General features: G+C 33.2%; 2 protein-coding genes and 1 non-coding gene across 7 annotated transcripts; 2 read left to right on the forward strand and 1 right to left on the reverse strand.

The window, feature by feature from the left end:
• Positions 1-1,418: 1,418 nt before the first annotated feature.
• On the reverse strand, positions 1,419-13,074 carry LOC133689691 (3beta-hydroxysteroid-dehydrogenase/decarboxylase-like). Of its 3 annotated transcripts, XM_062109679.1 has the most exons (14): positions 12,851-13,074; positions 8,965-9,022; positions 8,620-8,867; positions 8,441-8,530; positions 8,206-8,339; positions 7,937-8,107; positions 7,205-7,330; positions 5,931-6,010; positions 4,985-5,183; positions 4,172-4,277; positions 3,397-3,571; positions 2,835-2,991; positions 2,237-2,303; positions 1,419-1,876 (listed from the first exon to the last, which is right to left on the reverse strand). In XM_062109679.1, the coding sequence occupies exons 3-14, from the start codon at positions 8,849-8,851 to the stop codon at positions 1,731-1,733; spliced, it is 1,683 nt and encodes a 560-aa protein (XP_061965663.1). In that variant the 5' UTR covers positions 8,852-8,867; positions 8,965-9,022; positions 12,851-13,074; the 3' UTR covers positions 1,419-1,730. The 3 variants fall into 3 exon arrangements, with proteins under 3 accessions (XP_061965663.1, XP_061965662.1, XP_061965664.1); XM_062109678.1 differs by lacking the exon at positions 12,851-13,074 and having other exon boundaries at positions 8,965-9,272; XM_062109680.1 differs by lacking the exons at positions 1,419-1,876; positions 2,237-2,303; positions 2,835-2,991; positions 12,851-13,074 and having other exon boundaries at positions 3,429-3,587; positions 8,965-9,304.
• Positions 13,075-13,241: 167 nt separating this feature from the next.
• LOC133688957 (uncharacterized) lies at positions 13,242-19,255 on the forward strand. 3 transcript variants are annotated; one of them, XR_009841237.1, is made up of 11 exons: positions 13,242-14,003; positions 14,095-14,286; positions 15,319-15,726; positions 15,985-16,048; positions 16,362-16,579; positions 16,669-16,782; positions 17,079-17,184; positions 17,327-17,538; positions 18,109-18,212; positions 18,553-18,643; positions 18,874-18,907. XR_009841237.1 is itself a non-coding variant. In XM_062108624.1 (10 exons), the coding sequence occupies exons 1-10, from the start codon at positions 13,344-13,346 to the stop codon at positions 19,016-19,018; spliced, it is 2,223 nt and encodes a 740-aa protein (XP_061964608.1). In that variant the 5' UTR covers positions 13,242-13,343; the 3' UTR covers positions 19,019-19,255. The 3 variants fall into 3 exon arrangements, 2 of the variants coding, with proteins under 2 accessions (XP_061964608.1, XP_061964609.1); XM_062108624.1 differs by lacking the exon at positions 18,553-18,643 and having other exon boundaries at positions 18,874-19,255; XM_062108625.1 differs by lacking the exons at positions 18,109-18,212; positions 18,553-18,643; positions 18,874-18,907 and having other exon boundaries at positions 17,332-17,517.
• Positions 19,256-19,738: 483 nt separating this feature from the next.
• On the forward strand, positions 19,739-19,820 carry TRNAS-AGA (transfer RNA serine (anticodon AGA)). Its single transcript has one exon. It is a non-coding gene; the product is annotated as a tRNA-Ser (tRNA).
• The last annotated feature ends 7,924 nt before the right edge of the window (positions 19,821-27,744 follow it).

Below are 27,744 nucleotides of genomic sequence, written 5' to 3' on the forward strand. Positions count from 1 at the left end.
AAAAAGGTAGATGTTTCTGCAGATCTTGGATCTCATAATCATGAGGCGTAAACGATTACTTCTCTCCCATTTCTCATACTTAGCTTTTTCTTCAGGCGAAGTTCCATCAGTTGGCTTATCAGGTTCATCTTCATTAAGAGCAATATGCGAGTCTTGACACAAGATATCAAGTTTTATGCTATTTTCCCACACAATCCAGCTCTCAATATTTACATCATTTAAAATCATGGAAGTAGAATAAGCATCCCTAGCTGCCATGATTAATTAGAAACGAAAATCATTCACATTTTTCATCCTGCAAAATCCACAATCATGCATGCACAGCACGAAATTCATGCAAAGCTTTAACTAAACAGCAAAAACAAGAACAACTACTCTTTTTTTTTTTTCTAAAACACTCATGTTACTGGTGGCCTTAAATGGTTTGTGTGTGTGTGTGGGTGCAAAACTGAAGTTATTTGCGTAATAGATTCCTAAAAGTACAAAACAAATAATACATTTGACCGAGAATATATAAAGTATCTTAATTGTATCTTGATGAATTCTTCTGATTCTTTAAGCAAGACCAAAACTAAAAGGTGAGAGGCAGCCCAGAAGCAAGGAAAAAAAAAGGAGATGATTTAACAAGTTGCTTACAAAATCCATGCTTTCATGTGCTGACAAACTGCTTTGTGTGGTTTCTCTTCTGCGACTTCACTGGATACAGAGACAGAGAGAGAGAGAGAGGCACTTGTTATTTGTTAAACTTTGCGGTTTCAAGAAGGAGAGCCGTCTGCTTTGTTACTTTACGTAGCATATTCATAGGCCTGGGCCCGATTTTATGAATGGAGGGTTTTTTTAAGACAAAAAAACAACCAGTGCCCCTGTAGTTTTAATTTTTAATCATATCACATCCCAGGTACTTTTCCCTTGAAAATCTATAAAAATAATATATTTTTTAAAAAATAAAATTATTTTTAACATTAATATATAATCTAAAATTAAAAAATTAAAAAAATTAAAACAAAAAATAAATATTTTTTAAACCCATTACCATCTTATTTTAGAACTTATTCAATATTTTTTAAATTACATAAATTTATTATTAACATTAACATATTAAAATAAAAAAAATTCCTTAGTTGCGGTGTTTAGCTGGCCGTGCACAAAGAGGCGTCATTTTGCCGGTATGTGTTAATGGATAACTTACCTACCTTTCCATTTTATGTACCAAATAAAGTTTCCCTTTGTCCGTGCTTAAGATTGAAGAAGAAAGAAGCTCAAAGCCAAGACTTGAGAGATGTTCCATGCTCCATAATCAATGCTGTTTAACATGCAGGCAAACTGTATGGAACAACGTGGAAGAGACAAACTACCGCAACATATTCTTCAAAATTGAAGAATAAAAATTTCTGGAGCAAGTTTTAATGCAGTTTCCATTAAAACAAAGAAAAATTGCATGTTAATCAACAAGAAAAATCAGTGTAGAATAATATCCATGTCAGCTCCCATGTATAATTCAAGTTATAAAACAAAACAGGAGTAGCTTATTTCCACAAAGGATTCTCTATAGACAAACATGAGCAGAATTGCATCTAACCCAAAACCGTATGACAACCCCCACATTTCAAAATCAAACTACCAAGTGAAAGAGTCCAGTCGGTACCAGACACAATACACTACCAAGTGAGAGAGTCCAGTCCGTACCAGACACAATACAAGCATGCGGATGAAAAAATGGAAGTCAGCCATCAATCTTTCTTCTTGGAACCAACTACCTTTTTGGTGATATCAGATTTCATTTTGCAACCCAAAGAGAGAGCTTCCAAAAACATAGAATCAATTGCTTGTTCGTTTTTCTCATACAAATAGAATGCAGCAAAAGCAACAGGAAGTCCTGCAATAATAAACGGAGCACAAAACCACACTTATTCAAACTGACTGCTGTGATTAAAGAAAAAAGACATTAAAAAATTATACATATAATGGTAGTCGGAGCAGGACAAGAAGAAACTCTGGTAAAAAGGTTGCATCTGGAATATAATTAAATGGGGCAAGCAGAATTCTGATTAAATTGTACTTAAAGACAGTTATAACAGGTAAGAGGTCATGTCAAAACTTTTGGCATGGCTTGCTCTTTTCAATTTAAAGTATTAGTCTTGATGTAACTGCCACAAGGTTATAGGGTTGAAAATTGAAAGAAGGAAAATTGCATATCTGCATATTTATGCCCATACAAGAACAGCAGAGAGCGTACCTATAATAAATAAGGTCTGAAATGAAATGGCTCCAAGGAAGCTAAGAATCAATAGTGATATCACCACCTGTTCCATTACAAATGGAAAACCTTAGCAAATGGCACATGGCATCCCAACTTTTAAACAAGAATGGCTAAACTACCCAAATCTTTGAATAGGTAAAATCAAGCACTTCAAAAGCACAATAAAATTTGTAACAGAACTTATTTCTGCTGTAACTTAAAGAACAAAATTACATATTTAATGCATTTAGTTAAATAATGCAAGATTCAATTCCAATGTAGGAGCTCATAGCTATAGCAATCAGGCGGTAGGGCTTGTTATTTTACATGTTCGATAAAGTAACGATATCTCAAGCAAGAAATTGTCGTTTAGCAGTATCAAGTATCGGACGGAAGCTTTCATTACATGAAAGCATCTATTCTTACATTATCAGTTTAGTATCTTTGCATTCTGTACATGCAAACCCTGTTCAGAACTAGCATGCAGATGTACAACAGTTTCTGAACTAAGAAAAGAATGTGCAAATCCAAATATGAATTTACTACACTTCAGAATAAGACTTGTAATAAGAAACTTGTAAGGAACAGTGAATACCTGGAAGAATAATGACCAGTCATTTCCCTTGCAAAGAGATTTTAAAACATTAACAGCAGCATTCCATGATGAAGCCACTGAAAGGGCAGTTTGGTGCGACCTCTCCTCTGACAAGTTGAAATATGACATGGGAATTTTTTCAATTGTATATCCAAACCTGCACCAAAAAGAAAATTTTACTATACAGAACTGATGTTCCTCGATTAAAGAGCAGTGACCTTCTGTCAGTCCCCCACTGTATCAGAAGATTTAGGATATGCTTGGTGTTCGAAATTCGAGCAAGCAATTTTCTGAATTTTCAGCTAATAGATTATGATGTTGAAAACCCAAAACTTCACATGTTTCATTATATTCTTTAATAGTGGAAAATTTGTTCCCAGAAAAGATAAATGTGATAAGAACCACATGCAAGGAACCACTGGCACCACATGTAAAACACTTGGACCTTTGGATTCAGGATGTGGCTTATAGATATCATATTCTTAAGTGATAAAAAAATGCTTCTTTAAGAAACAAAAGATTGGCTTATTGACAAGTGAAAAAGGAACGCAGGCATGCATACACTTTCTCTGGTAAATTTCCATGGATGAACAAGAAGACTGATACCACCAAGAGAAGCTTTGAAGCAGCAGTAACAATAGTGGACTGAGAAGCAATGAAGTTGTAGTAAATTGCAACCAGAACTAACAATGTTATCAATGTCTGCTTTTTATCCTTCCAAAGTAGTGTATCAGCAACTGAAAATGGCAACAGCTGAAAATATATTAGTTCCAATACATGGTAAAGTTCACACACATCCACAGAGAAGGGGGGGGGGGGGGGAGAGATGAGTGTTGAGATAACTGGAAAGACTGATATCAACTTGTTCCACACCAAAAAAAAATATGCATGGTATGATGTCCCCACAACTTTCAATTGCTAACATTCCTATTCTGCATTTTAAATTCATCAAGTTACCTTAAAGTGAAAGAAAAATGAAATGCCCAATTCTATCATTTTCAGGCATGTGGAAACCAGCTCAAACCCCTCAATCCTTTCATCTTTTGTGACCTACAATCACTTGTTAAAATACCAAATCCATGGTTCGGCACAAACTTTTTCTATTTTCAATGTTCCCAGTTGCATTGTTTAATGTTTGCAACAGTTCAGCATCCATAAAAATGCAGCCAGCATTATAAGCGTGCAATGGGTGATTCGTACACAAGTTTCTGGTCGATTTCAGTTCTATATAGAACTCGGCATTCAACAGCATAGTGTAAAAATGCTTTCAGGGAGCTAAAATCCGGTAGAGCCAGACATAAAAAATATGACGAAGAACAGAAATTGATGACTTGTACCCTTTCCACTTCCAAGACATATGGAGGCTTTAGATGGCCCTTCTCTTTTAGGTTGATTTTCAGCCCTTAAGTGTGGATATGACTCAAGCGTCCTTTTTAAGCCTTCCTGCAAAAAATCATAATCACATTACCACAAGAAAAATTACCAATCCAATTGTAGTGGAATTAAAAAAGGTAGTATAGCATGCATTTTGAATTGGTGTTTATGTTTGGTGGTTGGTAAAAGCATTCATCCAATCTACATTCAAGTTAGAGAGCGTGCTGTACTGACCACTAAGATTGCGTTACAAAATCTGAACTATTCAAAATGCACAAAACATAATAAGAATAATGTATCTGTGGACCTTCAAGCAAGTTAGAATAACAGTACAAAGCATTTACATTGACTGCAACAACAGTGACAATGGGATCTGAGCAGCTAGTAAGGATAAAAGCATTTATCGATTGACATTCAGGTTTGAGTGAGAGCTGTGCTGACAGGTAAGATGGTGTTACAAAATCTGAACAACTCAGAATGCCCAAAACATATAAAAATATTTTTTCTTGCGATGGACTTTCAAACTAGTTAGAATAACTATTCAAAGTGTTTAAACTTACTATAACAATGTTGTAAGAGAAACTGAGAAACTAGAATGGAAACATTTAACACTTAATGCAGGGTTTAAATCTAATTTTTTATAGCAACATCTAATTAAGGTTCTGTATAAACTATTTGGAAGGTGTAGCAAATCTCAACAAAAGTTTGTGAAAACTACCAAATAATTCTAGATCATGTCATGCAGAAAAGCAAATTGTCATGGGATGTTGGAAAACCTCAAGTGGTACAATAGGTGCATAACCAAGTCTATCCTTTGCTTTTGAACAATTAAAAGATCTGCTGCATGAGAGTAGTCTAATTCTTGAAGGTATCAGCTGCGGAACTTTCATCCCATATGGGCCAAATATCTTATATATCCACTCTATCACTTGTGCAATCGGCATCACAGCAAAGGCGGGAATCTTTATTCTTGGTCTGCAAACTACAACAATTCAGATAGCAGAAATTGTGGACTAGCAAATACATGAATGATTTTTGTTTCTAGCTTCCTGCATACAAGGAGACAATGATTTTTGTTTCTAATTTCCTGCATACAAGGAGACATAATGAATTAAAATGAAACATTTATTATTGCATTGTTTATGAAGAAATTCTATTTTCATAATTAAAAGAGAGAAAATACTTTATTCCTACTTCCTTCCCCCAACTCAAAAAAAAAAACAATAACAGTTGTTTATTTAAAAAAAACATACAGAATGCTATGCTATGTTGGGAAGAAGGTACTGAAATCTCATGCAACAAAATGGATGGAGAAGAAAAGAAGTAGCATCTCCTTCCTTTATTACATTACATTCAATTACAATGTGCCATATCTATTTTTAATAATATGAAATAGGTTGCATCTAAGAAGCATGCCATATGATTCTAGACTGACTTAAAATCAACACCCTAATACAAGACGAGGATGACTCGACTGGATATGACCAATGTGGAGGTTCAAAAGGAAAGAAATGTACACAATGGCCAAGGCAAAAACATAAATCATCTTATTTGTTGAAAACTAGAGAGAGAAACAGTTAAAAATCAGGATAACAAAACTAGGAAGAGAGGAAAGGAAAAGCAAACACTTCGTAACAACTGAGTAATTTGATCAAACTATGAGATACAAATAAGCATTTGGACACAACTGGCGAATGAAAAGAGTTAAGAGAAAAGGAGTACCTCTCATAGCCAAGGCCTTCCAATATAAGTGATGTAAATTCCCAAAACTTTATGGGCTCCATGTTGGTTATAAAATATGCCTGCAAATCTAATCTAGTTTAGCTATAAGCAATCTCCGGATCACGTCAGCATGCAAATAACAGTTTCAAAGCATGACACTGCCCTGATTTAAGAGAAAAAAATAGAAAGCAAGTCATCATGGAATAATCAGGACCTTCTCCCAATTTCCCTCAAGAACCTTCTCACTTATTCTGTTTTCCAGCATTTTCTGAAGCATTTCAGAATCTGGATTGATATGAACCATGTCGCAGTCGCACAAGTTCTTGTTAAAGCTAACATGATAAAGCATCGAGAAGATATTATTTCTCTTCATATCATCACACAGCATATGAATTAGAAGTTAAAAGGGGATTTCCTTTAGACTACAGGTAAAGGGCTCTCTCAAGGACTTCATATGGCTTTGCATGACATCCTACATATCAATTTCCTACATGAAAAAGGGTGAGATGTAGATGATGCACTTCGATCTTTATGTCTTCCTGAATCAAAGTGACCAGGAAGGTTCAAGCCTTCAAGGTGACTTCGCCACTTTCAGTCCAACTTTGACACAGGAAGGTTTAAAAGTTTTGGCTTGTCAGCCAAGGTAGAGGCTTGCGTATCAAGAATATGCTGTCATGGTCCTCATGGACAAATGTGGCTATTGTCTTCTTAGGCCTGGTTTCAACAGAGAAATTAGTTGACCAAATCTACCTTGTATCCTCTCTTAGTCATGCCATCCATCTTCCTTATTAACATATCTCTGCCATGTGACTTGCAGAAAATGAACTGATACTATCTGCACACAGCTAGACAAGGACCAATTATCTTCACCTGATTTTCTTATGCCAAATAAATATTGATATCTGTCCCATTTGCAGTGTCTATGAAATCTCACTGGCCAGAGCATCTCCAACTAAAATTGTGAATATAATCTTGCATGCAAGTACCAACCAAACTAGTGTCTTTCTGTCAATTCATGCATGGAATGAACTTACAAAACTAGAATACGATTGCAGGACTCAAACACGAGATAGAAGTTATAAGCAGCAAGTGTACTCTTCGCAGATAAGAAATAGAATTATTGAAAATTAGAATAATCTCCTGACTCAAACTTTGTTCTTGCAATCCTTTAGTTATATACAACAATAGATCTGAATAGAAGAGATAACAAGAAAAGTTAATGGCGTGCACACATGTTATTGAAAGAAAAATGGAAAAGCAGAAAAAGATGGCACCTGCCCAGCTGCTTTCTCTGCAACCTCTTGTTCTGATGCTAGAGCTCGATCGGCACATATGTGGGCATGTGCCACATTTTCAACATATGTGAAATCGTATATGTTATTGCCGTCACCAATCATGAACTGCTCAAACAATAATAAAGGAAGAAAGATGAGCATTGGATGTAATGAAAGAAACATACCACATATGCATCAGTAACTGCATAGAACTGCAGCAACGGGGAATAAAAGTAACTTAAATATGTGCATGGCAGATGGCTAATGCAAAAGAGAGTATGGAACATAATTTGATGGCTATGGACATCAATTTTTGGTCTAGAATAAAATTTTGCAAATCATATCTAATATATTAGCATGGTTTTCAATAAGAATTCAGGTCAACATAACTTTATTAGCCATCCAAACTGATAATCTGACTGCAGGAAACTAGCATGAAAAGCATGAAAAAGTATTCAATAAAAGTTCAACCTCCTTCAAAGCTACATTGACTTTTCATTTAGAGCACACTTATTTCTTCCACTCCAACTACTAGCACAATAAGAAGACATTTAATAAGTTCATAGAAACCTGTAACCAACAGATATTCAGAAACAATCCACGAATTTTGTAGTACTTAGTGATCATCTTCAAATAGCATTTGGTCACGCACTGTGCATGGCTGCACACACACATTATCTCTTAAAAATCCTAATAAGTTATATCACATTTTTACTTAAAAGAAATATTTACCTTTGATTTCCCAGCCCTTGCAGCAGCAACCAAAGATGGAACAAACAACCTATCTCCAGGGCCAAATATGCTGCTAGGCCGTAAACTACATGTCAACAGTCCATTAGTACCATTGGCCTTGAGAATCGCAGCCTCACCTTCTGCTTTAGTCGCTGAATACGAATCGAGAGGCTGAAACAGTTTAAAGAAGAAGAAAAAGATTCATCTCCGCTAAGCAATTCATTAATCCCAAATCAAATTCAACCGAACAATACCAGTATTGCTAATACCTTATCTGTATAAGGCAACGACTCATCTCCATTAATGATTCCATGAATTCCATCAAAAACCACACTTGCTGAGCTTGTATAGATAAGCCTCTTCACTTTTAGCTCCACACATGCATCAATTACATTCTTTGTTCCTACATAAATTACAGGGGCGGGGGGGACCTAATAAATAAAATAAAAAAAACCAGGAACTTCATAAATCAAACTCAAGGCAGCAAAAAAAAAAGGTATTAACCTTGAACGTTGACAGAGTAGTGAAGCTGTTGGCTATTAACAGACGAATTAGGAGCTGCCATGTGGAACACGACTTCAGCTCCTTCAATAACTGAAAAAACCAAAATAAAAATAAAAATAAAAAGATTGCTTGAAATTACTTAATTAGCTAAAAATCAATCGAGATGGTGATTATGTAACCTTTGAGTACTTGAGGTTTATCACGGAGATCGGCGGAGACATAGTTAGCACGGCCAGATTTCAAGGCGTGACCGAGGGCTCCATTTTGCTCCTCCGTGGAGAGGGTAATTTGGGGTTCCAAATCGGCTATACGAACCGAAAACATGTCGTATTGAATTAGCATTTCTACTAAATGGCGGGCTGCAAATCCCCTGCCTCCAGTCACCACACACCATCTCTCCTCCCCTGACATTATCGATACAGACCTCCTGCAAGTTAAAAAAAGGAAAATCAAAACATTACTACAATGCGGATTCAGTATCTGCTAAATTTTAAAGAGCATAGGAAGTGACGTTGGTGGCTGACCTTTCAGTCTCTTCTGCGATTGCTGATGCTTGATTGGGATCTGGCTTTGAAAGGTTTGCTATATAATAAAATAATTAGACAGGGAGGAGTAGAGAGGAGCAAGATTGAGGGAATCTCCGATTCCTGCCAGCCGATTTCTATTTTGTTTTAATGGTTTATTCTTTTGTGGGCTCTCCAACGGAAAACAAAATCTCCGACGACGTATCGTTTCTTGAATCTATTTATTGACTTTTTTAAAAAGAATTCAATTATAGCCTCTAGACATATTTTGGAGACAATACATTTACAATCAATTACATAGTTGTTTGCTATGGTTATTTGAAAGGACTATAATTATAATGCTTCTAGTTTACGAAATTAATTAGATGAAGTTTACGGTGCTTATACGTTTTAGTTCATAATCACTTAAAAATGAATGCTTTATTACTTAAATAAGGTCCTTTTCTTTTATAACATGACAAGTGAATTTTTTATTAAATTATAATTAATTTTCACAACTATTAATCTCCGAGTAATTAGTTAACTTATTGAAAAATAAGATAATTTTTTATAATGCAATAAATAAGGTATTAAAATATCTAATCTTATTTATATCTGCTCTCTAGCTCTTGCTTTTTCTAATGTTTATATGTTTTATTACTTAAGAGCATATCTAAAATGAATTATTTAATTCAATTAGATATGTATATTAAATATTCATCATTCTCAATAAAGCTGTCATATATTTTGTTTGTTTGATATTATATTTATAATTAGTATATATTAATAAGAGAATATAATTTATCTTACTAAATTTATTTCTTAATATAATAATGATAAAAACAGTAATGACTCATCAATTTTTCAATAGAGGTGTTGGTAGACACGTTTTAAGGAAAAAACATTTAAATTTTTTACTAGTGTTGATGCATGTCATTTAGAGGCATATTTTGAGGTTGATAAAGGAGCTACATAGACATAATCCAATAGCTTACATTGTGGCATGATAATTGCCAAGTGATATTGCATGCATGGAGTGACTTAGAAATATATAGATATACTTTTAATATTCTTTACTTATTGTTTCAAGATATTGAAGGATCAAGTGATACTAAAAATATTAATATGGAGAAAATAACTATAATATTCTTGTATTTTATTGTGTTCAAAACATAGTTTTGAAATCCAGCCCGGTCTGGCGGGTCGACCCGAGACCCGAACGACCCGGGGCTGGAACTGGGTCGGGTTGATAAAAAAATAGAAAAAGTCATGACCAGATGTGACCCGGCTGACCCGGCAGATTGACCTTGCGACTCGGCAAAACCCAGTTGCAACCCGTTAACTTTTTTTTGCTAAAATGATGTCATTTTGAATTTTTTTAAAAATAAAAATTGACCCAGCTAACCCGGTGACCCTGTCAAAACTCGAAATCTAAATCTTGAACTAGGCTGGATTTAAAAACTATAATTTAAAGAAAAAATAGATAAAATAAATATGATTTACAACAATATTGAGAGACGATCCATGAGCAAACACTTACATGGAATGTTGAAAGCTATATTAAGGCTTTAGAGGGTTTTGCTTACTACCTACGAACCTATTACTGCCCATTGGAATGATGATTGATGAAGGTGGTTCAAGGCGAGTGTATTGTCCTCATGATTTTCTCTATTTATTACATAAATTGTTATTAATTTTACTTTAATTTTATATATTTTAGAATTTCTTAGGAGCTTACATATAAAATAAAAGCACTTCACAATATCTTATAAAAAAGAATGAAATTGCAATAAACATCCTAGGAGTTTATTCTCGATATATGCAATTTATACATATGTTTCTTGGCTAAGGAGGTTCATGTGATGATGGGAAAGTCCTTTGAGCTATAAATTGGTTGATGACCACCATCTCTTGATAATAAATAATTTTTTCTTGAATTGGCTAACTTTTTCACCCCTAATTATCTATAAACTTAAATTTGTATTTTTTTTGTTTGATTTTGATTTTTATTAATAGTTATTTTTAAACTTGATTATATATTCATTCTCTTTCATCAATAACTATCTTTAAGTTTGATTATACACCAACTTTCCTAGTCTAGTCAGTCTCTTTATTAATAAATAGATTGATGATTAAAAATAAGTTATTAATAAAGAGAGTGACCATAATGACTACACTCACTTTCCTAGTTTAGTTATTCTTTTTATTAATGACTTACTTTTAATTACTAATCTATTTATTAATAGCAAGTCTGGTCACTTTTTTTATTAATGACTTACTTTTAATTACCAACCTATTTATTAATAGTAAGCATGACACATCAACCAATAACTCAATTTTATATGAAATAAAATGTTCTCTTTCATTAATAGTTATTTTTAAGCTTGATTATATATTTATTCTCCTCTGTCGATAATTATCTTTAAGTTTGACTATACACCCACTTTTCTAGTCTAGTCATTTTCTTTATTAATGACTGATTTTTAATTATCAATCTATTTATTAATAACAAGTCTGATCACTTTCTTTATTAATGATTTACTTTTAATTACCAACCTATTTATTAATAGTAAGCGTAATACATCAACCAATAACTCAATTTTATATGAAATAAAATGTTCCCTTTCATTAATAGTTATTTTTAAGCTTGATTATATATTTATTCTCCTCCATGATAACTATCTTTAAGTTTGATTATACACCCTCTTTTCTAGTCTAGTCATTTTGTTTATTAATGACTGACTTTTAATTGCTAATCTATTTATTAATAAAAAGTCTGGTCACTTTCTTTATTGATGATTTACTTTTAATTACCAACCTATTTATCAATAGTAAGCATAATACATCAACTAATAACTCAATTTTATATGAAATAAAATATTTCTTTTCATTAATAGTTATTTTTAAGCTTGATTATATATTTATTCTCCTCCATGATAACTATCTTTAAGTTTGATTATACACCCTCTTTTCTAGTCTAGTCATTTTTTTTTATTAATGACTGACTTTTAATTACTAATCTATTTATTAATAACAAGTCCGGTCACTTTCTTTATTAATGACTTGCTTTTAATTACCAATCTATTTATTAACAGTAAGCGTAATACATCAACCAATAACCCAATTTTATATGAAATAAAATGTTTCATTTCATTAATAGTTATTTTTAAGCTTGATTGTATATTTATTCTTCTTCATCGATAATTATCTTTAAGTTTGATTATACACCTACTTTTCTAGTCTAGTTATATTTTTTATTAATGACTTACTTTTAATTATTAATCTATTTATTAATAGCAAGTCTGATTATTTTTTTTATTAATGATTTACTTTTAATCACCAATTTATCTATTAATAATAAGCGTAACACATCAATCAATAACTCAATTTTATATGTAATAAAATGTTCCCTCTTTGTTTTTTTTCTCCATCAAATAAGCTTACATTACCTTTAATATTTATAAATATCATAAATCACTTCTTACCGGTAGAGAAGCTCACTTGACCTTTTTTCACACACATTTCATCATTTTTATATATTTTAACTTATTTATTAGCTTCAAAATCGAAAGATCCTTTATTCATACGAGGGACTTGTTTTGCACGCCAATTACTAGCTTAGAATGCAACTATGAAAAGCCTAGTTATAGTATGAAATTCTCACAAACCTCATCAAGATACTTCCTTTACCAAAATTGTGTTTCCAACAACATAGCCTTTAAATAAAATAAAAATTATGACGATTATGTTGATAGGAATGACGTCACTTTTATAAATTTTTTTATTTTTTATTTTAAAAATCAAACAGCATTGAAAATAGATCTGGTAACTCGAGATCTGAATCGGATTTGAAATTAAATCAGCCATTCAGAAAAAAATTGAGTTAAGAAAAGAAAATCATACGGACCTTGTAATGCTTGTTCATAAAAAATAACCAATGCTTGAGGAAGAGGAGAAGTATATCGATGACCTGTCGTCTACAGCTTGAAACTTGAGCTCTGTTGTATTCTTTGTACAAGAAGAAGAAAAAGAGAGTTGAGTTGTGGAGAAAAGAAATTAGACGAAGGATCTCACTCTGAGATTTTAACAGGGGAGGAGGAAGATAAAGATGTCAAATTGGATCCACGTGTGAGTGAAAGACGCATAGAAAGATAATTACTCTCGTTCGTGTTTATAGGCAACAAATTACAAAACTTGATAAGATTTAAAATGTAAGGACCAAAATGAAATATATTATAAACTGTAGGGTTCAACTAAATGCTTCACTTCTTTCCCTCCTCATGCTCTGCTCCAAAAAATTCAAAAACCCATATTCCCAATTCTAAACTCTACCGCTACTTTCATAAACAAAGCACATACCCCGTAACCTGCAGAAGCTCAGCCCCCCCAACCCTAACAAAATGTCCTCAAAATTCAATTCGTCCCAATTTTCCTCCCTCGACGACGACGACGACGACTTCCAAATCCCTCTCTCCCAAACACCAAAACAGACTCTTTCTATCCGCAACAAACCCGCCAACAGTCCTCGCCGTCCGTCAAAAAAGCCAAAGAAACCCACCAATCCCGGCAAAGAAAATATAGATCCCAACTCTCTATTACCATATCAGAAAACTGAGTCCGGTGCCAATTACTTCAATTTAGACGAGAATTGCAGTTTGGATTTTATAGAGTCAAGCATCGATTGTACTGTTTCTTCTAAAGTTGGAAACGAGAAATTTGATAGCGGGAGCGGTAAAAAAGAAAAATTGGAAGTGAGTGGAGGATATTTGTGTAATTCGATTGAGGCTAGGTTAATGAAATCAAGAGTGGATTATAGTGGAGTTAATGTTGGTAAAGAAGAGGATTTCGAAGAAAATAGTGAGCTTGATGCCTTAATTAAGTTATGTACCGAGGAAGAAGAAAGTGAAGCTAGAGAGAAAATTAAGGTTAATTGTAATGGCGATGAATATTGTTTTGTCTTATGTCCGCTTTGTGGGACAGATATTTCGGATTTGAGCGAGGAATTTCGATTAGTCCATACTAACGAGTGCCTAGATAAAGAAGAAAATAGTGTTCCAGATGTGAGTGTTTTTAGGATTCTTGTAAGCTTTTTGTGCTTTTACGACTTCGATTGGTAAATGTGTTTTTTTATTTTTTTTTTGTTTTTTGCAGGTTGTTCTTGGTGGTGATGACGGGAGACCTGAGGTTGTGCCACGAGGCGTGGAGGGTCCTGTTTGTGGTCCGAAGAAAGTTGTTGTGTCACCTGTTGTTAAATGGCTAAGGAATCTGGGTTTAGAGAGATATGAAGAGGATTTTGTTCGAGAAGAGATTGATTGGGAGACTTTACAGTGGCTGACAGAAGAGGTATGCTTAAATTTACTGGACTTTGTTGCATGATAAATTAATTTTAAGTAATAAATTCTTGGGTTTTTGTTTTACTTAGAGAATGCTAGTTGGGGTATATAATCATTGTTGGACGTTGTGTTCAAATTATTTTCCTGTCAAGAGTTGAACTCTCTTTCAAGCTATCTTCGTTAGTGTTCTGTTCTAACCAAAGGCCTTAACCAGTGCTTGCCACACCTGGAAAGAACTCTTTAAGGCCCACAACATAAGTAAAAACATTCTTCGGAAATATAAGAGAGAAACTAGGAGAATAGAGTTTGATCCTTTCTGAACCAGTCAGAAAATGCAGGATTTGGTTCAAGAATTGAAGTAGTAGGATTAGGAATCTCAGGAGGACGAGCAGCACAGGTTCCATCATTGAACCCTTTAAGATCATGACAATCGAGTAAAGGCTCAAATTGTGTTTTCCACACAATGTAGTTTTATGAGTAAGTGTAATGGTGAAAGAGTGATTGGGTTGAGACGAGAAAACAGGTTGAGAAATTGGGATGATAGGGACAAGAGCAGAAGACTAAAAAGCATTGGTAGAGGTCATTTGAGGCTCTGAAACCATATTAAGTTTTAAGAAAGTTTTGCAGGGATGATCTTTTCTGTGCATTCACTTGGAATAAATAGATTACAAAGGATAGCCTGTGACCTTATCCTCTCATATTTACAATCTGGATTGAGCCTAGTCCTATCTACGTATACTTGCAATGACAACAGAATACTAACTAACCTAGTTTGAAAGAGTTTACTGCTCTTGACCGGAAAATATATCCAAACACACTGTCTAGCAATCATCAACACCAAGAATTAGCGATTGAAAGATTGTGCCGTGGGCAGTTCTGTATGTGTGGAACCATAATTTTATTTGTCATAACCTCCTCCTTGATTATTTAGATAGTGGGGGTGATTTAGACTTCTAGACTTTTCTCCATTAAGCTGTCATTTCTGTTTGTTATGCTGAAATGAATATGATCTGGTAAATGCTTGTTTTTTTCTTCTTTCCAGGACCTCTTTGGCATTGGTGTCACTGCACTTGGTCCTAGGAAGAAGATTGTGCATGCTCTTAGTGAGCTTAGAAAAGGGTCTAATCATGCAATTGAGGCACATGGAGATGCACATGCCTCTGGTGAAGTTGGTTCACGGAGAAGCCATGGAGCAGAAATGCAAGTAGAGGCTTCTAAAATTATTGGCGATGACACTAGTAAACCAACTGCAAACAAATTGATTACGGATTATTTTCCTGGATCTGTACCTATCAAGAAAAAAACTAGTGTCATCTCTAAAGAACAACGGGGAGCAGAAAAAAGTCAGCCAGGCTATGTTCGTAAACAAGGGGTGAAAAACAATACTAAAAAAGGAAAGCTCAAAGATATTCCTTTGTGGTGTAGCATACCAGGGACACCATTTAGAGTGGTAATGATATATCATTCATTAGTAAAAATTCAACATAGTTTTTCATGTCAAATTTGCTCGGTTTACTTAATTACCAATCCTTTTTTTCACTCAAAAGTCAAAAGTTGATAATATGGCACTATTTGGTGTCATTGTCACCTTTGATGTTAACTACAGAATGGAGCTGTAGAAGATAATTTATTTATTCCTTTCGCCTTTGCTTCACTAATGTTATTTCTTGGTTTATTGCTTACTTCAATCTAATTTCTGTATCGGCAGGATGCTTTCAAATATCTTAGAGGAGATTGTTCCCATTGGTTTCTTACTCACTTCCACATGGACCGTAAGTTCTTAAAATAATTGTATTTGGCAAACTAAATAAGAAAATTCTAATAGTTGTAAAGATATTTGAGTATGCATCTATTTTCAACCATGCCTTGTGTCATAAACAAGTCAATTTATCTGCTCCGATCAAGAAGTCACTAATGGCATGGGGCATTCACTTAAGGTGTCTTAGAAAGATGATAAAGTACATTTGTTGCTTGCTAGCAATCAATTATTAGGCACATTCCCCATCGCTGTATGGTCTTTCAAAGCAATGTACTTAAATTAAAAGCTTGAAAATTCTCAAGAAACTATGTTCATTGTCTTTGCAGATTATCAAGGATTAACAAGGTCTTTCTGTCATGGGAAGATTTACTGCTCCTTGATCACAGCAAAGCTTGTAAATTTAAAGATTGGGATCCCTTGGGATAGTTTACATGTTTTACCTCTCAACCAAAAGATCTGTATTGCTGGTGTTGATGTGACATGCTTGGATGCAAACCACTGTCCAGGCTCCATTATAATTCTCTTCGAACCTCCCAATGGTAAGGTGTGTCCACTTAGAACTTTAAGACACCGTGTTATATTATACTTTTTACCTAACATTTCTTATTTTAATACCAAAATTGTAAATGCCAGGCTGTGCTACACACGGGAGATTTTCGTTTTTCTGAGAAAATGGTTACGATGCCTGTTTTGCAAATGTCTTCTATCCATACTCTCATCCTTGATACTACATATTGTAATACCAAGGTAAGTCCATGTTTGGTAATGATGTAATCTCTGGTTTTCTAGCTTTGGGCCTTTGGTTCGTGTAGGGCAGGTCTAAACCCATTCTAGAAAAGACCCAACTTATCTGAATTGAAACTTCACTTCTAATAAAAATTTAATCGCAAACATGTGCTACTAAATTAAATAGTATAAAATAGGAATCATAAAAGGCTAAATCCAAGCAATAGTTGCTCCTGCATCAGTCATCTTCCCAGTTTTTCCTTCGAAAAGAATCAGCTCACATGGTAAATTTTCTCATTGAAAATTTTTATTTGCAGTATGACTTTCCGAAGCAGGAGGCTGTAATACAATTTGTCATTGAGGCCATTCAAGCTGAAGCTTTCAACCCCAAAACACTTTTTTTGATCGGAAGCTATACAATTGGTAGATTCTGTTACTCTCCCTCTGTCCTTGAGTTTGTCTTCATCCCTCTCACACACACTCTGTCTCATTTTTTTCTCTGTATGGTTTGAACGAGACACTATTCTCACTTGGTGCAACATTTTCTTTTCAATTTTTTGAAAAGGAAAGGAAAGGTTGTTTTTGGAGGTTGCTCGTGTGCTCCATAAGAAGGTTTATGTCAACATGGCAAAATTCCGTCTTTTAGAATGCTTGGGGTTCCCTGAAGAAGATATGAGGTGGATTACATTAAATGAACAAGAAAGCCACATTCATGTTGTGCCTATGTGGACGCTTTCAAGCTTCAAAAGATTGAAACATTTATCAAGTCAATATGCAGTGAGTGACCAAAGATTGTGGTATATTTTTTTCATAAATAGTTGTGTGTGTGTGAATGTGTAGGGAGGGGGCATGTCATGCTTTACAACAATCGAGTTAATTTATACAGGGCATGAAAAGTGTTAAGTGAATTTATAAGATGCACAAAGGGGAAAGTTGCCTGAATGAGTGCCTCAATGTGCTCTGTATGATTAAGTGATTGTGATTTCCAAGTGACATGATTTTGCACAAGTATTCCATCTTATTTGCTCTCTATTGATGAGCACATAGGCCGTACTAACATGGGGTACTGTGCAAGAGCGCCCATTTGTGTGTGTATGAGCTTGAAATTTATTGACAAGCTTGATTTTGACATCAACTTTCCATTTTCTATCATATTTTTGTGAGTAACTAACTATTCCAGGAAATTTGTAGACACATCTTTCATATCCAAGCACTTTTGGTCATGCTTATCATCACTAATTAGTTTAGCTAGTTGCTGCTTATGTTATTGAGCTAGCATGGCAATATCATGGCCTGTGCCACTAGCTTTTGTATGATCTTTTGAGTTTATACATTCCTATGAATCAGGGTCGATTCACTCTCATAGTTGCTTTCTCCCCCACTGGCTGGACATTTGGTAAAGGGAAGAAGAAATCTCCAGGGAGAAGGTGTCAGCAGGGAACTATTATAAGGTTTATCCTTATCTCTATCTCGTAAACAGTATCCATTGACATTCGAGTAATAATTAGAAAAATGTTTTAATAGCCGAGGAAGGAGCGCTTATTCTGTTTTTCTCCAACTTCAAATTGTTTTAGTTTTAAACATGACCACCATTTATTCATACCCAGTTTAAAATGTCTAGAAAACAAAATACATTTAATATAACCCAGCATGAAACCTGCAAATCCCTGACTATTTAAATTCATGTGATGCACTTTTCATCTTCTTTAAAAAGGGAATGATTCATGTCTGGAGTGAGAATGCAATTCTGTGGTTCATGGATCATAATAGAAGATGCAAAATTTTGCTCAGGTGTTTGGCTTCAAAAACCTTACCTGTTCATTCATGAAAAATATTTGAAGGAAATATTTGAAGTGAAAGATCTTTGATGCCAGCTTGCAAGGTACTTGTGCATTTTGCATTTGAGTTTAGTTGCCACCTGCCATGTATTGTTACTGGCGAACTATATAGCTTAATGAGTTATATAAACAGTAAAATGCATGTGAAAACCTGGTCACATCATTTTGGCTGAGGAATATATCAACTGCTCCAATGATAGACATAATTTGACACACATCATACTTCGCTTTCAGAATTGAACTAATATGAAATTTTTGCTTGTATGTTTACCAGATACGAAGTACCATACAGTGAGCATTGCAGTTTTACAGAACTCAGAGAGTTTGTGAAGTTTGTGTCTCCTGAAAACATAATACCAAGTGTAAATAATGATGGACCAGATTCTGCCAATGATATGGTTTCCCTCCTGCTGTCTTGATTGTTTGACTAGAATCTCATAGTAGAAGCCCTTTTTTTTTCTTCAAAATAGATGAAATGATTCCAAGGAAAAGCTGCCAGTTGGCCTCCAAATTCCTTGTATGTTATTCTGTGTTAGCAGGTATTGCTAGCATGCTATAATGAATAATGTAATATCAATGTACAATTTGTGACATTAAATGGCAAATTGTTGAAGTAAAGGCACTTAATGATGACTTGTCATCTAATTTTGATGCAATGAGACTATATCAAGATTTCGTGATTGTTTAATTCAAAGTTCTTGCTGCATATTCTGATGTCAAGGTGATATTAACGCAGTAGTCATAAGAACCTGAGAAAATCTCCTTTTGTATTAGAGATCTGAAGGCAGATGGCAAGCATTTCCAACCCTACAAATTTTGCTGGAGAAATGCTTTATTGGAATCTATCATCAAGTATTGAAAGCTTACATTTATATCAAACTGGCTAGAAGGAAACTATGAGTTTACTCTGATTTGTGACCAAAAATCTTCATTGCAGATAAGATCACTTCAAAGCAAAAATATTTTTAGCTAAGATTTTTTGAAGCATGCTTGCTATGGACTACGTTCAAGGAAGCTATAGCAAGCCAGTTCCATCTTTCAATTGTCTATTTGGCTGTGTTTACAAGTATACAAGTGTTCAAATCTCAATCCTTGACTTAACATATTAAGTATTATATTTAAAGACCTTTCCTCAAAGGGTGGACATGCCGGAGTGGTTATCGGGCATGCCTAGAAATCATGTGGGCTCTGCCCGCGCAGGTTCGAATCCTGCTGTTCACGCATATTTGAGCTTTTTCGTTTTTAGGGTAAATCTGAAATTAGGCAACCTATAGCTCAAATCTCTATCATGTCTACAATTGTTTCTATTAAAAATTAGGTCCCTAGAGTACTAAAAATAATCCTTAATCGACTTTTGTATCGATACTTACCACAAATTGGTAGCCTAAAAGGTCAAACTGTGGTTAGAGAGATTATTACAAAATAAATTAAAAGTTTTAATTTATTATCTTTCAAATACACAATGGGTATAGAGTAATTCATAGTTATCCCTTTTTTATCCTTAAAAAAACTATACAGCATATAATCATTAAACTTTATTCAAATTTGTCCTTCCCCGTTATATTGTCATGGTTTTATGTTTTGAAATGTCATAAAATATTCTAATATTAAATTAAAAGTTCATATTATAAAATATAATTTTAGGTTATAGTAAAAGAAAAGTTGCAACAACAATGGCCAAAAATTAACATAAAATCAAGCAAAGCTATTTTTGTTTTTACTGTTCAAAAGGTGCGCCGAGAAACTTTGATTCGGCTCCTAACAGGGGCGGAGGAGCATAGAAGATTGAGGTTGGCTGTATTCCAGGTAGAAAAATAGATCCAAAAAAACACCTAATATCCCATCTTATAAGTATGTATAGTCTTTTTATTTATTTTTTTCCAAATCCGTTCATGTAAATAGTCCCATCTGCATTATTTCTTATTAGCCTCGTGCCTTTTTATTGGGCTTCTTAGCCTTTGGCATCCCATTTTTCTTCTTACTCATTGAATAAATCTCTAGGATTTTCTATTCCGAAGAAAAGAACCCATTTTATATATCCCAATTTATATATATTTGATTCATAGAAAAACATTAAAAATTTTAATTGAAAAAAAATAAAATTTTTAAAAAATAAGTTTAGATATGGTTGCAGTTGTTTTTTAAAGTGTTTTTCGTGCCGAAATGTATCAAAATGATTTTTTTAAAAACATTATTTTTGAAATTAACGCATCAAAACGATCCAAAACATATTAAAAAAAATTAATTTTTAGAAAAATATAATAATAATAATTTTGGGGGAACGCGGACGCTCTCTCTTTAGCCCCATCCCATAGCAGCAAACACTACAAGATTTAACAGTTTTACCGATGGAATTTTTCTGTCGGCGTAAGACACATATTCCATCGGTAATTAATTTACCGACGACATCACCAACGGAAATGCTCCGTCGGTGAATCCTTCATCGGTAATTTTTTATCCGTCGGAAATAAAAAATAAAATTACCCGCTTCATTTCGTCGGTATATCCCTCGGTAATAATTTTTTATTACCAACGGATTTACCGACGGAATTACCGATGGAAATTCCATCGGTAATTATTAAAAAAAAATTAAAAAAAAATCATTTTATAAAATTATAAAATAATTAAATTAACATAAATCAACACTGTATAATATATACTCAAAATGCTTGAAAAAAAATAAGAAAATAAACTCAAACAAATTTGCAACAAATAAATAAAATGAAAAAATAAATTCAACTAAAAAAATTCATATGAAAAAAATAAAGTTGCAATTGCTAAAAATTTAAAAATCCTATAAATAAATCAACTAAAAAATAATCTCATATGGAAAAAAAAATCTCACAACAACATTTACACAATTACTAAGAACAAAAAAAATTAAAAATAAAATAAAAAAAATATAAAGGGTTAAAAAATCTTGAAAAAAGAAGAAAAATCTTACTTTAATGTAGTTGCAAGTGAAGCTAAGGAGAGAAATTTTTTTTCGTAAAGCATATTAATTAAAAAAAACTAAGAGGATAAAAGAAGAAAGAAGAAGAAGACATACCCGAGCATGGAGAAAAATAGAAGGAGATGAGGAGAGAAAAGAAGAGAAAGAAATAGATATTGATGTTTTTTACATATAGTGAAGAAGAAGAATAAGAAGAAGAAGAAGTAGAAGTAGAAGAATAAGAAGAAGAAGTAGTAGAAGAAGAAGAAATAAGTCTGTCTCTTGTGAAATAAGGGATTCAAGCTTTTTATTGGGGCGCGTTAGCGATGGATTTATCGATGGATAATTGAATATTAATATTTTTTAATTATTTCATCGGTAATATTTAATTTAAATTTTCAGTTTCGTAAAAAGTTTTCAGAAACCGCCAACAATTACCGATGATTTTTCAGTCCGTCGGTGATTCCGTCTGTAATATTTAAATGAAAATTTTAAATCAATTCAATTTTTTCAGAAAACCACCAAATAACACCGACGACTTTTCAATCCGTCGGTGATTTTTCCTGTAAAGAACAACAATTAACAGTGCAATTGGAAAGTGAACAGTTCTGGAGCTCTCTGGAAAATACCGACGGATTTTGTCCGTCGGTGATTCCCTTTGTAATTGACATGATGAATAGTGTAAACAAGTTTACCAACAGATTTACTGACGGACATAAATTCTGTTGGTAAATCTTGACACGTCATCATTTTTTTTGCTTTATTTTAATTTTTTTGTCCCTCTATAATTCCCTCGGTATATACCGAGGGAATTTGTCCGTCGGTAAAATCCCTCGAAAATTTACCGACGGAAATATTCCCTCGGTATTTCCGTTTGTATTTATCGGTTTTCTGGTAGTGAAATAAATACTCAATCAACAATGAGGAGTGTAACTGATTAGTACTTAAAAGTGCATTTTTATCAAGGTTTTATATCATCATTTTGCACTTGAAGTATCAATAACTCCTTAACTAAAGCATGTTTTATAATAACATATCTAATTATATAAGATACCTTTAATTTATAGTAAATGTTCATCTTAAATGCAGGCCTATCCCATAAATAAAAGAATTGATTGATGAGTTGAAGTACTGAAATTGAAATGACAAAAAGATGGCCAAAGATATGCTGGTGCAGTCCAAACTGGAACATAGTTCGGTAATTGGGTCATATATGGAGTTGTAGATCTTGGATTTAAGTCCATTTTATATGGATGGAAAGATAAGACATAGGCCTACAACTTTCATGTGGAGCCCAAGATTTAACAAGGCCGTTTTCAAGTCCAAATTGTAGCAACAAAGAAGAAGTCCGAATCTGTCCTGCAGCCCAGATACTGTTCAGTGTTCAGCCCATATCTCGAGTTCTAGACATCCAAATGATCTCAAATTTTTACCCTGGAAAGATGAGATAATTTCCTAGAGCTTTCATGATTTAAGTCTGTTCAAATTATGACGTTATCAATGACGTTTTTGGCAGACAAGAAGATAAGAATTGTCACCAAGTCAAGATGTGGCCACCCACTCATCAATTAGTCAACAAATCAATAGTTCCAAATTTAGGCCTATAAAAGGAGGCATTTGCCATGTATTTAGGCATCTTGGTGTTCAGATCAAGATCATGCTCTTGCTCTCTCTTCTGTAATACTTAAGATTTATATTAATCTCTTGTTTATGCCTTTCATTTCCTTTTCTTTACTTAGTTAACTTCTTTCTCATTTATGTTCTTATCTTGTTTATTTATGTTTCTTTCTTTCATTATGTCTAGCTAAGTTAATTATGTCAAGGTGAAAAGGGTACACTAATGGTGTAAAAATAAGTATAATATAAACTTAACATGGACCTTAATGTTGGATACTAACATGCTTTATATTTGTTATCTTGTTCACTTTTAATACTTTGCTTGTTAAATGGTTAATCTAGATTTATGTTGTATAACACTTGGTACAACAAATACTTGGCACTTTCATATCCCATACTGTATGGTATAACCGACACCTGAGCTATGAAAGGAACTTGATTTGTTGTTAACATAAGTTATAATCATGAATGCCTGACAACATTTACAAGTATTAGCATTATTCGAATAAGATAACTAATGTAATCATGTTAACAATTTATAATCTGATTGGAACCTCCTTTGTGTGTGGTTTCCAATTGAATAATAAGAGTTTATACTATACTTGTTTGAAGTACCATTAGTGGATCCTCTAACCTTGACATATGTTGTTATCATTGTTTAATCCTTACGTTAATCTTCCATCTCAAAGTTCTCATCAACTTCTTCTTCTTCATCTTTATTATTATCATTATTAATAGTATTATTGGTATTATTATTATTATTACTATTACTATTACTAGTATTACTACTACTACTACTACTATTATTGTTATTGTTGTTACTATTGTTGTTATATTATTGTTGCTTATAATTTATACAATAACCTCCCTGTGGTTCGACCCCGGTCTTGCCGGGTTATTTATTACTTCGACACTCCTGTACTTGGATAAAGACATCAATCTTTTGGTCGTGTCAGTAACCTAATTGGTCAAGCTCTAGGTTTACTCCCTAAAGGTCATTAGTTCGAGTCCCACAAACCTCAAGGTCACTGAAGGTTTACATAGTCGTTAACTTCAAGACCCGTAGGATTAGTCGAGGTGCACGTAAGCTGACCCGATTATCCATATTAATAAAAATAAATAAATAAATACTCAATCAAACTTCATGATATTTCACGCATTTACCACATCTTTTGCCACCTGCTTAACTCCCATCGGTATATAGTATGGTTTCTTAGCTCATCCTTCAATTCATAATGTGAAAATTTCCATGTATCATTAGTGAAGTGATGGAAAATAAAAGGCCTGAAACCAAAATGTCTATTAATTGATATTGAAAAATAATTTATGTTTATTTGTTCGTAGCCCAGGATAAAAAATATTCCTGGCTCCGCCCTTGGTTCCTAACGTTTTTTTTTTTCAATTTTGATCTTTAGTTTTTAGATTTTTACAATTTAATTCTATTTTTTTTATCACATTTTAGTTTCTAAATATCAAGAATCGAGAGAGAAAGTAAAAAGAAAATAAAAAGAAAAGGGAAAGTATTTTGTTTGTTTTAGAGAAATGAGTTCAAAAAAGATGTCCTTGTCCTTCAAATATGCTGTAAAAAGCGTGAGTGCTTTGGCAGCCGTAAAACAAATAAATAGGCAGTGTTGCAGCTTTAAAAAAAAACGTTGTGGTGGTCGTTTTTTCGGCGGGCAACGTCGTTTTGCTGCTGTTTTTGTTTCCTACTCCATGCGTGAGTAACGTGTTTCTCAGCTATGAACAGGGGATAAAGAGAGCACACATGGTGCGGCAAATCAAGCCAAATTTGATAGCATGAAAGGGGTTTTGGTGACTTTTTTCTTTTTCTTTTTCACAACACTAATTAATGAAGTGCAACATGGTGTTATGTTGGCTTTATCTTGCAGCTGCAAAATGGGATAAAATGGCTGTCATTTTATTGAATTGAAACAAAATAAGCTTGAGTGGATGACCAAATATATAACAAAACCAGGTGTGCTTCAATTTTTCCTTTTTTTTAATGTTGTTTTTTTTATTTTTTTTTATAAATAGTAACAGAAACATACACCAGAGGGTTCAATCTTCCATATTGATGTTATTATTATTAAGAAAATGAATGTCGGGGGATGTGAAAACGAGAAAGGAATGAAAGCATCATGGTAGCAATGGTGCCATAAACGTGTTTGTCGGAGAAAAGAAGAAAAAGCTTGGAGAGGAGGAAGATGATTCACATCAATGGTGATGTGAATGAGATGTAAATATTGCGACCTGAAATATTCTCACGGTTGATTGAGACTTCTTGTTGCTAATGATTAGTCCAATTTAATTTAAGACAAGACTGCAAGATCATCGTGGGGTTCATTCATTGGAAACATGGATAGATGATAACCCAAGGAGGAGAGTGTCTTTTGTACTGTGATTGTGGTTTTAATTAGAAAAAAATTATTTTATAAAAAGTATTTTTAATTGAGGTTGGTTTAGAAAAATATATATTTGATTAAAATTATGGTTGAAATTGAGATTAAACAAAAAATAATTTAATGTGTTTGGTTAAAAATGCTTTTCAAATTAATGTTATAAAATAATTAATATATATATATATATATATATATATATATATATATATTGTGATGGTTTTAAATTTAATTATTGTAGATTTAACTATTGCTATTAAATCATGAAATAAATCATTCTTATATCAAAGATTTTTTATTATTCCATTACGTTTAATAAAAACTAAAATTTTCTTGATTTTTTAAAAGCGCAATAATATTAAATAAAATATCATAGAAATAAAATTAGAATTTCAAGACACTGTTAACTACCCGTGAATTAATTCAATTGTGCCAAGTGAATTAACATTCAATGTCCCCTTTTTCTCTGTCTTGAAGCCATTTAACTTCACATTTGATAAATTATCTTTTGATATCTTACCCAACTCTATCTCTTTCCTTGTACATAGCAAGAAAAACAGAGCAGGTCCATGGCCGGTAACAAGTTTACAACCATGCTGAACAGAAACACCAACAAGATCACTGTCCTAGTCTATGCAATCCTTGAATGTATTCTGATCAGTCTCGCAAGATATGTGTGAGGACTAATCATCCTCATCTCATTGTGAATCCTTAAACAAGTTTGCTTTTTTTCCTTGGATGAAGCAACTTCGTGACCTTCAAGATTTGGGGTGGTAAGTTAAGTGAAAATGGTGAGGTGGATTTGAAGTGTTCTTGTTGTGGTGTTTACTTGGACATGAAACTATTTTGTGATGATTACTGTCTAATTAGGCCTTTCTGGGGTGACTTGGTTTTTACCCAGAAAAAAAAATTGGTTTTGGATCATTAAGTTGATGATAACGCTGATGTAGAGGATCATTCTAATAGAGAAAGCTTAAGAAGTGAATAGTGCAAGATATGGCAACAAGCGGCAATGAAAAGTGAAAAGCAACAGTATTCTGCTTCATCAAAACTAACAGTAGAAACATATTTTTTAGTGGGACCATCTTCAAAACCTGCATTTAAAATATTAACCAAAGAACTATTTTTTGTGGTTGGAACAAAACACAGTTCCAACCATAATACCAAACAGTCTCTGAGTGCCAATTATTAAGGCCGGTTAAATTTGTGAGCTTGTTCAAGCTCAGGGCATGATTGTGTGCCTCGAAATAAGTAGAAAACATTACCTAAAGAAAAAAACTAAAAGGTTTTGGCCTTTTCCTCTAATATTGAGGAGAATTACTATGGATTCAATTACTGTAATGATTATTTTATTTTTATTATTTTTAATAATTATCTTGATATCGAGAGTGAAGTTATCTTTTTAAATAAATATCATTTGTCACTTGATAAAAAACAATCTTAGTAATTATATTTTTTCACCCTTGAAATTTGGAAAAAAAAATGATCTTTCGTTAAGGAGATTTTTTTATCCTTTTCTTTCTATCTGTATAGTAAAATAACACTTATACACTTGGTTGTTCATAAAAATAAGTTTATTTGTTTTTATATTTTTTAAAGTAAAATTACATATTTAACCTTTAATTTTTTAAATTTTAAAAATGATTTTGGCCGGCATTTTTATCTTTATGCTATAGTTATTTTGTAATAATGATATGCCAGCACTTATAATTTTATTTTATTTTTAAAAGAGGCTCATAATTTGTGTGTAAAAAACTGGATTTGATATTAGTAAGCTATTTTTAGTTGCAACCAAATCAAACCAGAAACATAATCTACGTTCATATCACAATTTAGTTATTTTTTTTTTTTGCATTTATTTCTCATGCGTTAAATATTATTTTCGAGCTTTAAATATATTTTTGGATGGTAAGAGGAAGCTTTGGATGTGCTTTTAACTTGACTAAAATTAGGGGTTTTAGGCTATGTTTGGATAGTAACATCTCATGTAAAACAAACAACGCCGTGTTTGGATGACACCTCATCTACAACGCTTTGTTTTCAAGAGCTAGGCCCGTGCGCCATACAAGCCCTTGTAGGGGATAGCTTTCCAGGCCCAATCATCCACTCTTACGGTTCCTCACTCTTTTTTTTAAAAAAATCTTTTTTACTTTTCTATTGTCGTCATTTAATTTTTATCAAAACTGTTCTAAATAATACT

Source organism: Populus nigra, chromosome 3 (assembly GCF_951802175.1).
Source record: "Populus nigra chromosome 3, ddPopNigr1.1, whole genome shotgun sequence".
NCBI lineage: Eukaryota > Viridiplantae > Streptophyta > Magnoliopsida > Malpighiales > Salicaceae > Populus > Populus nigra.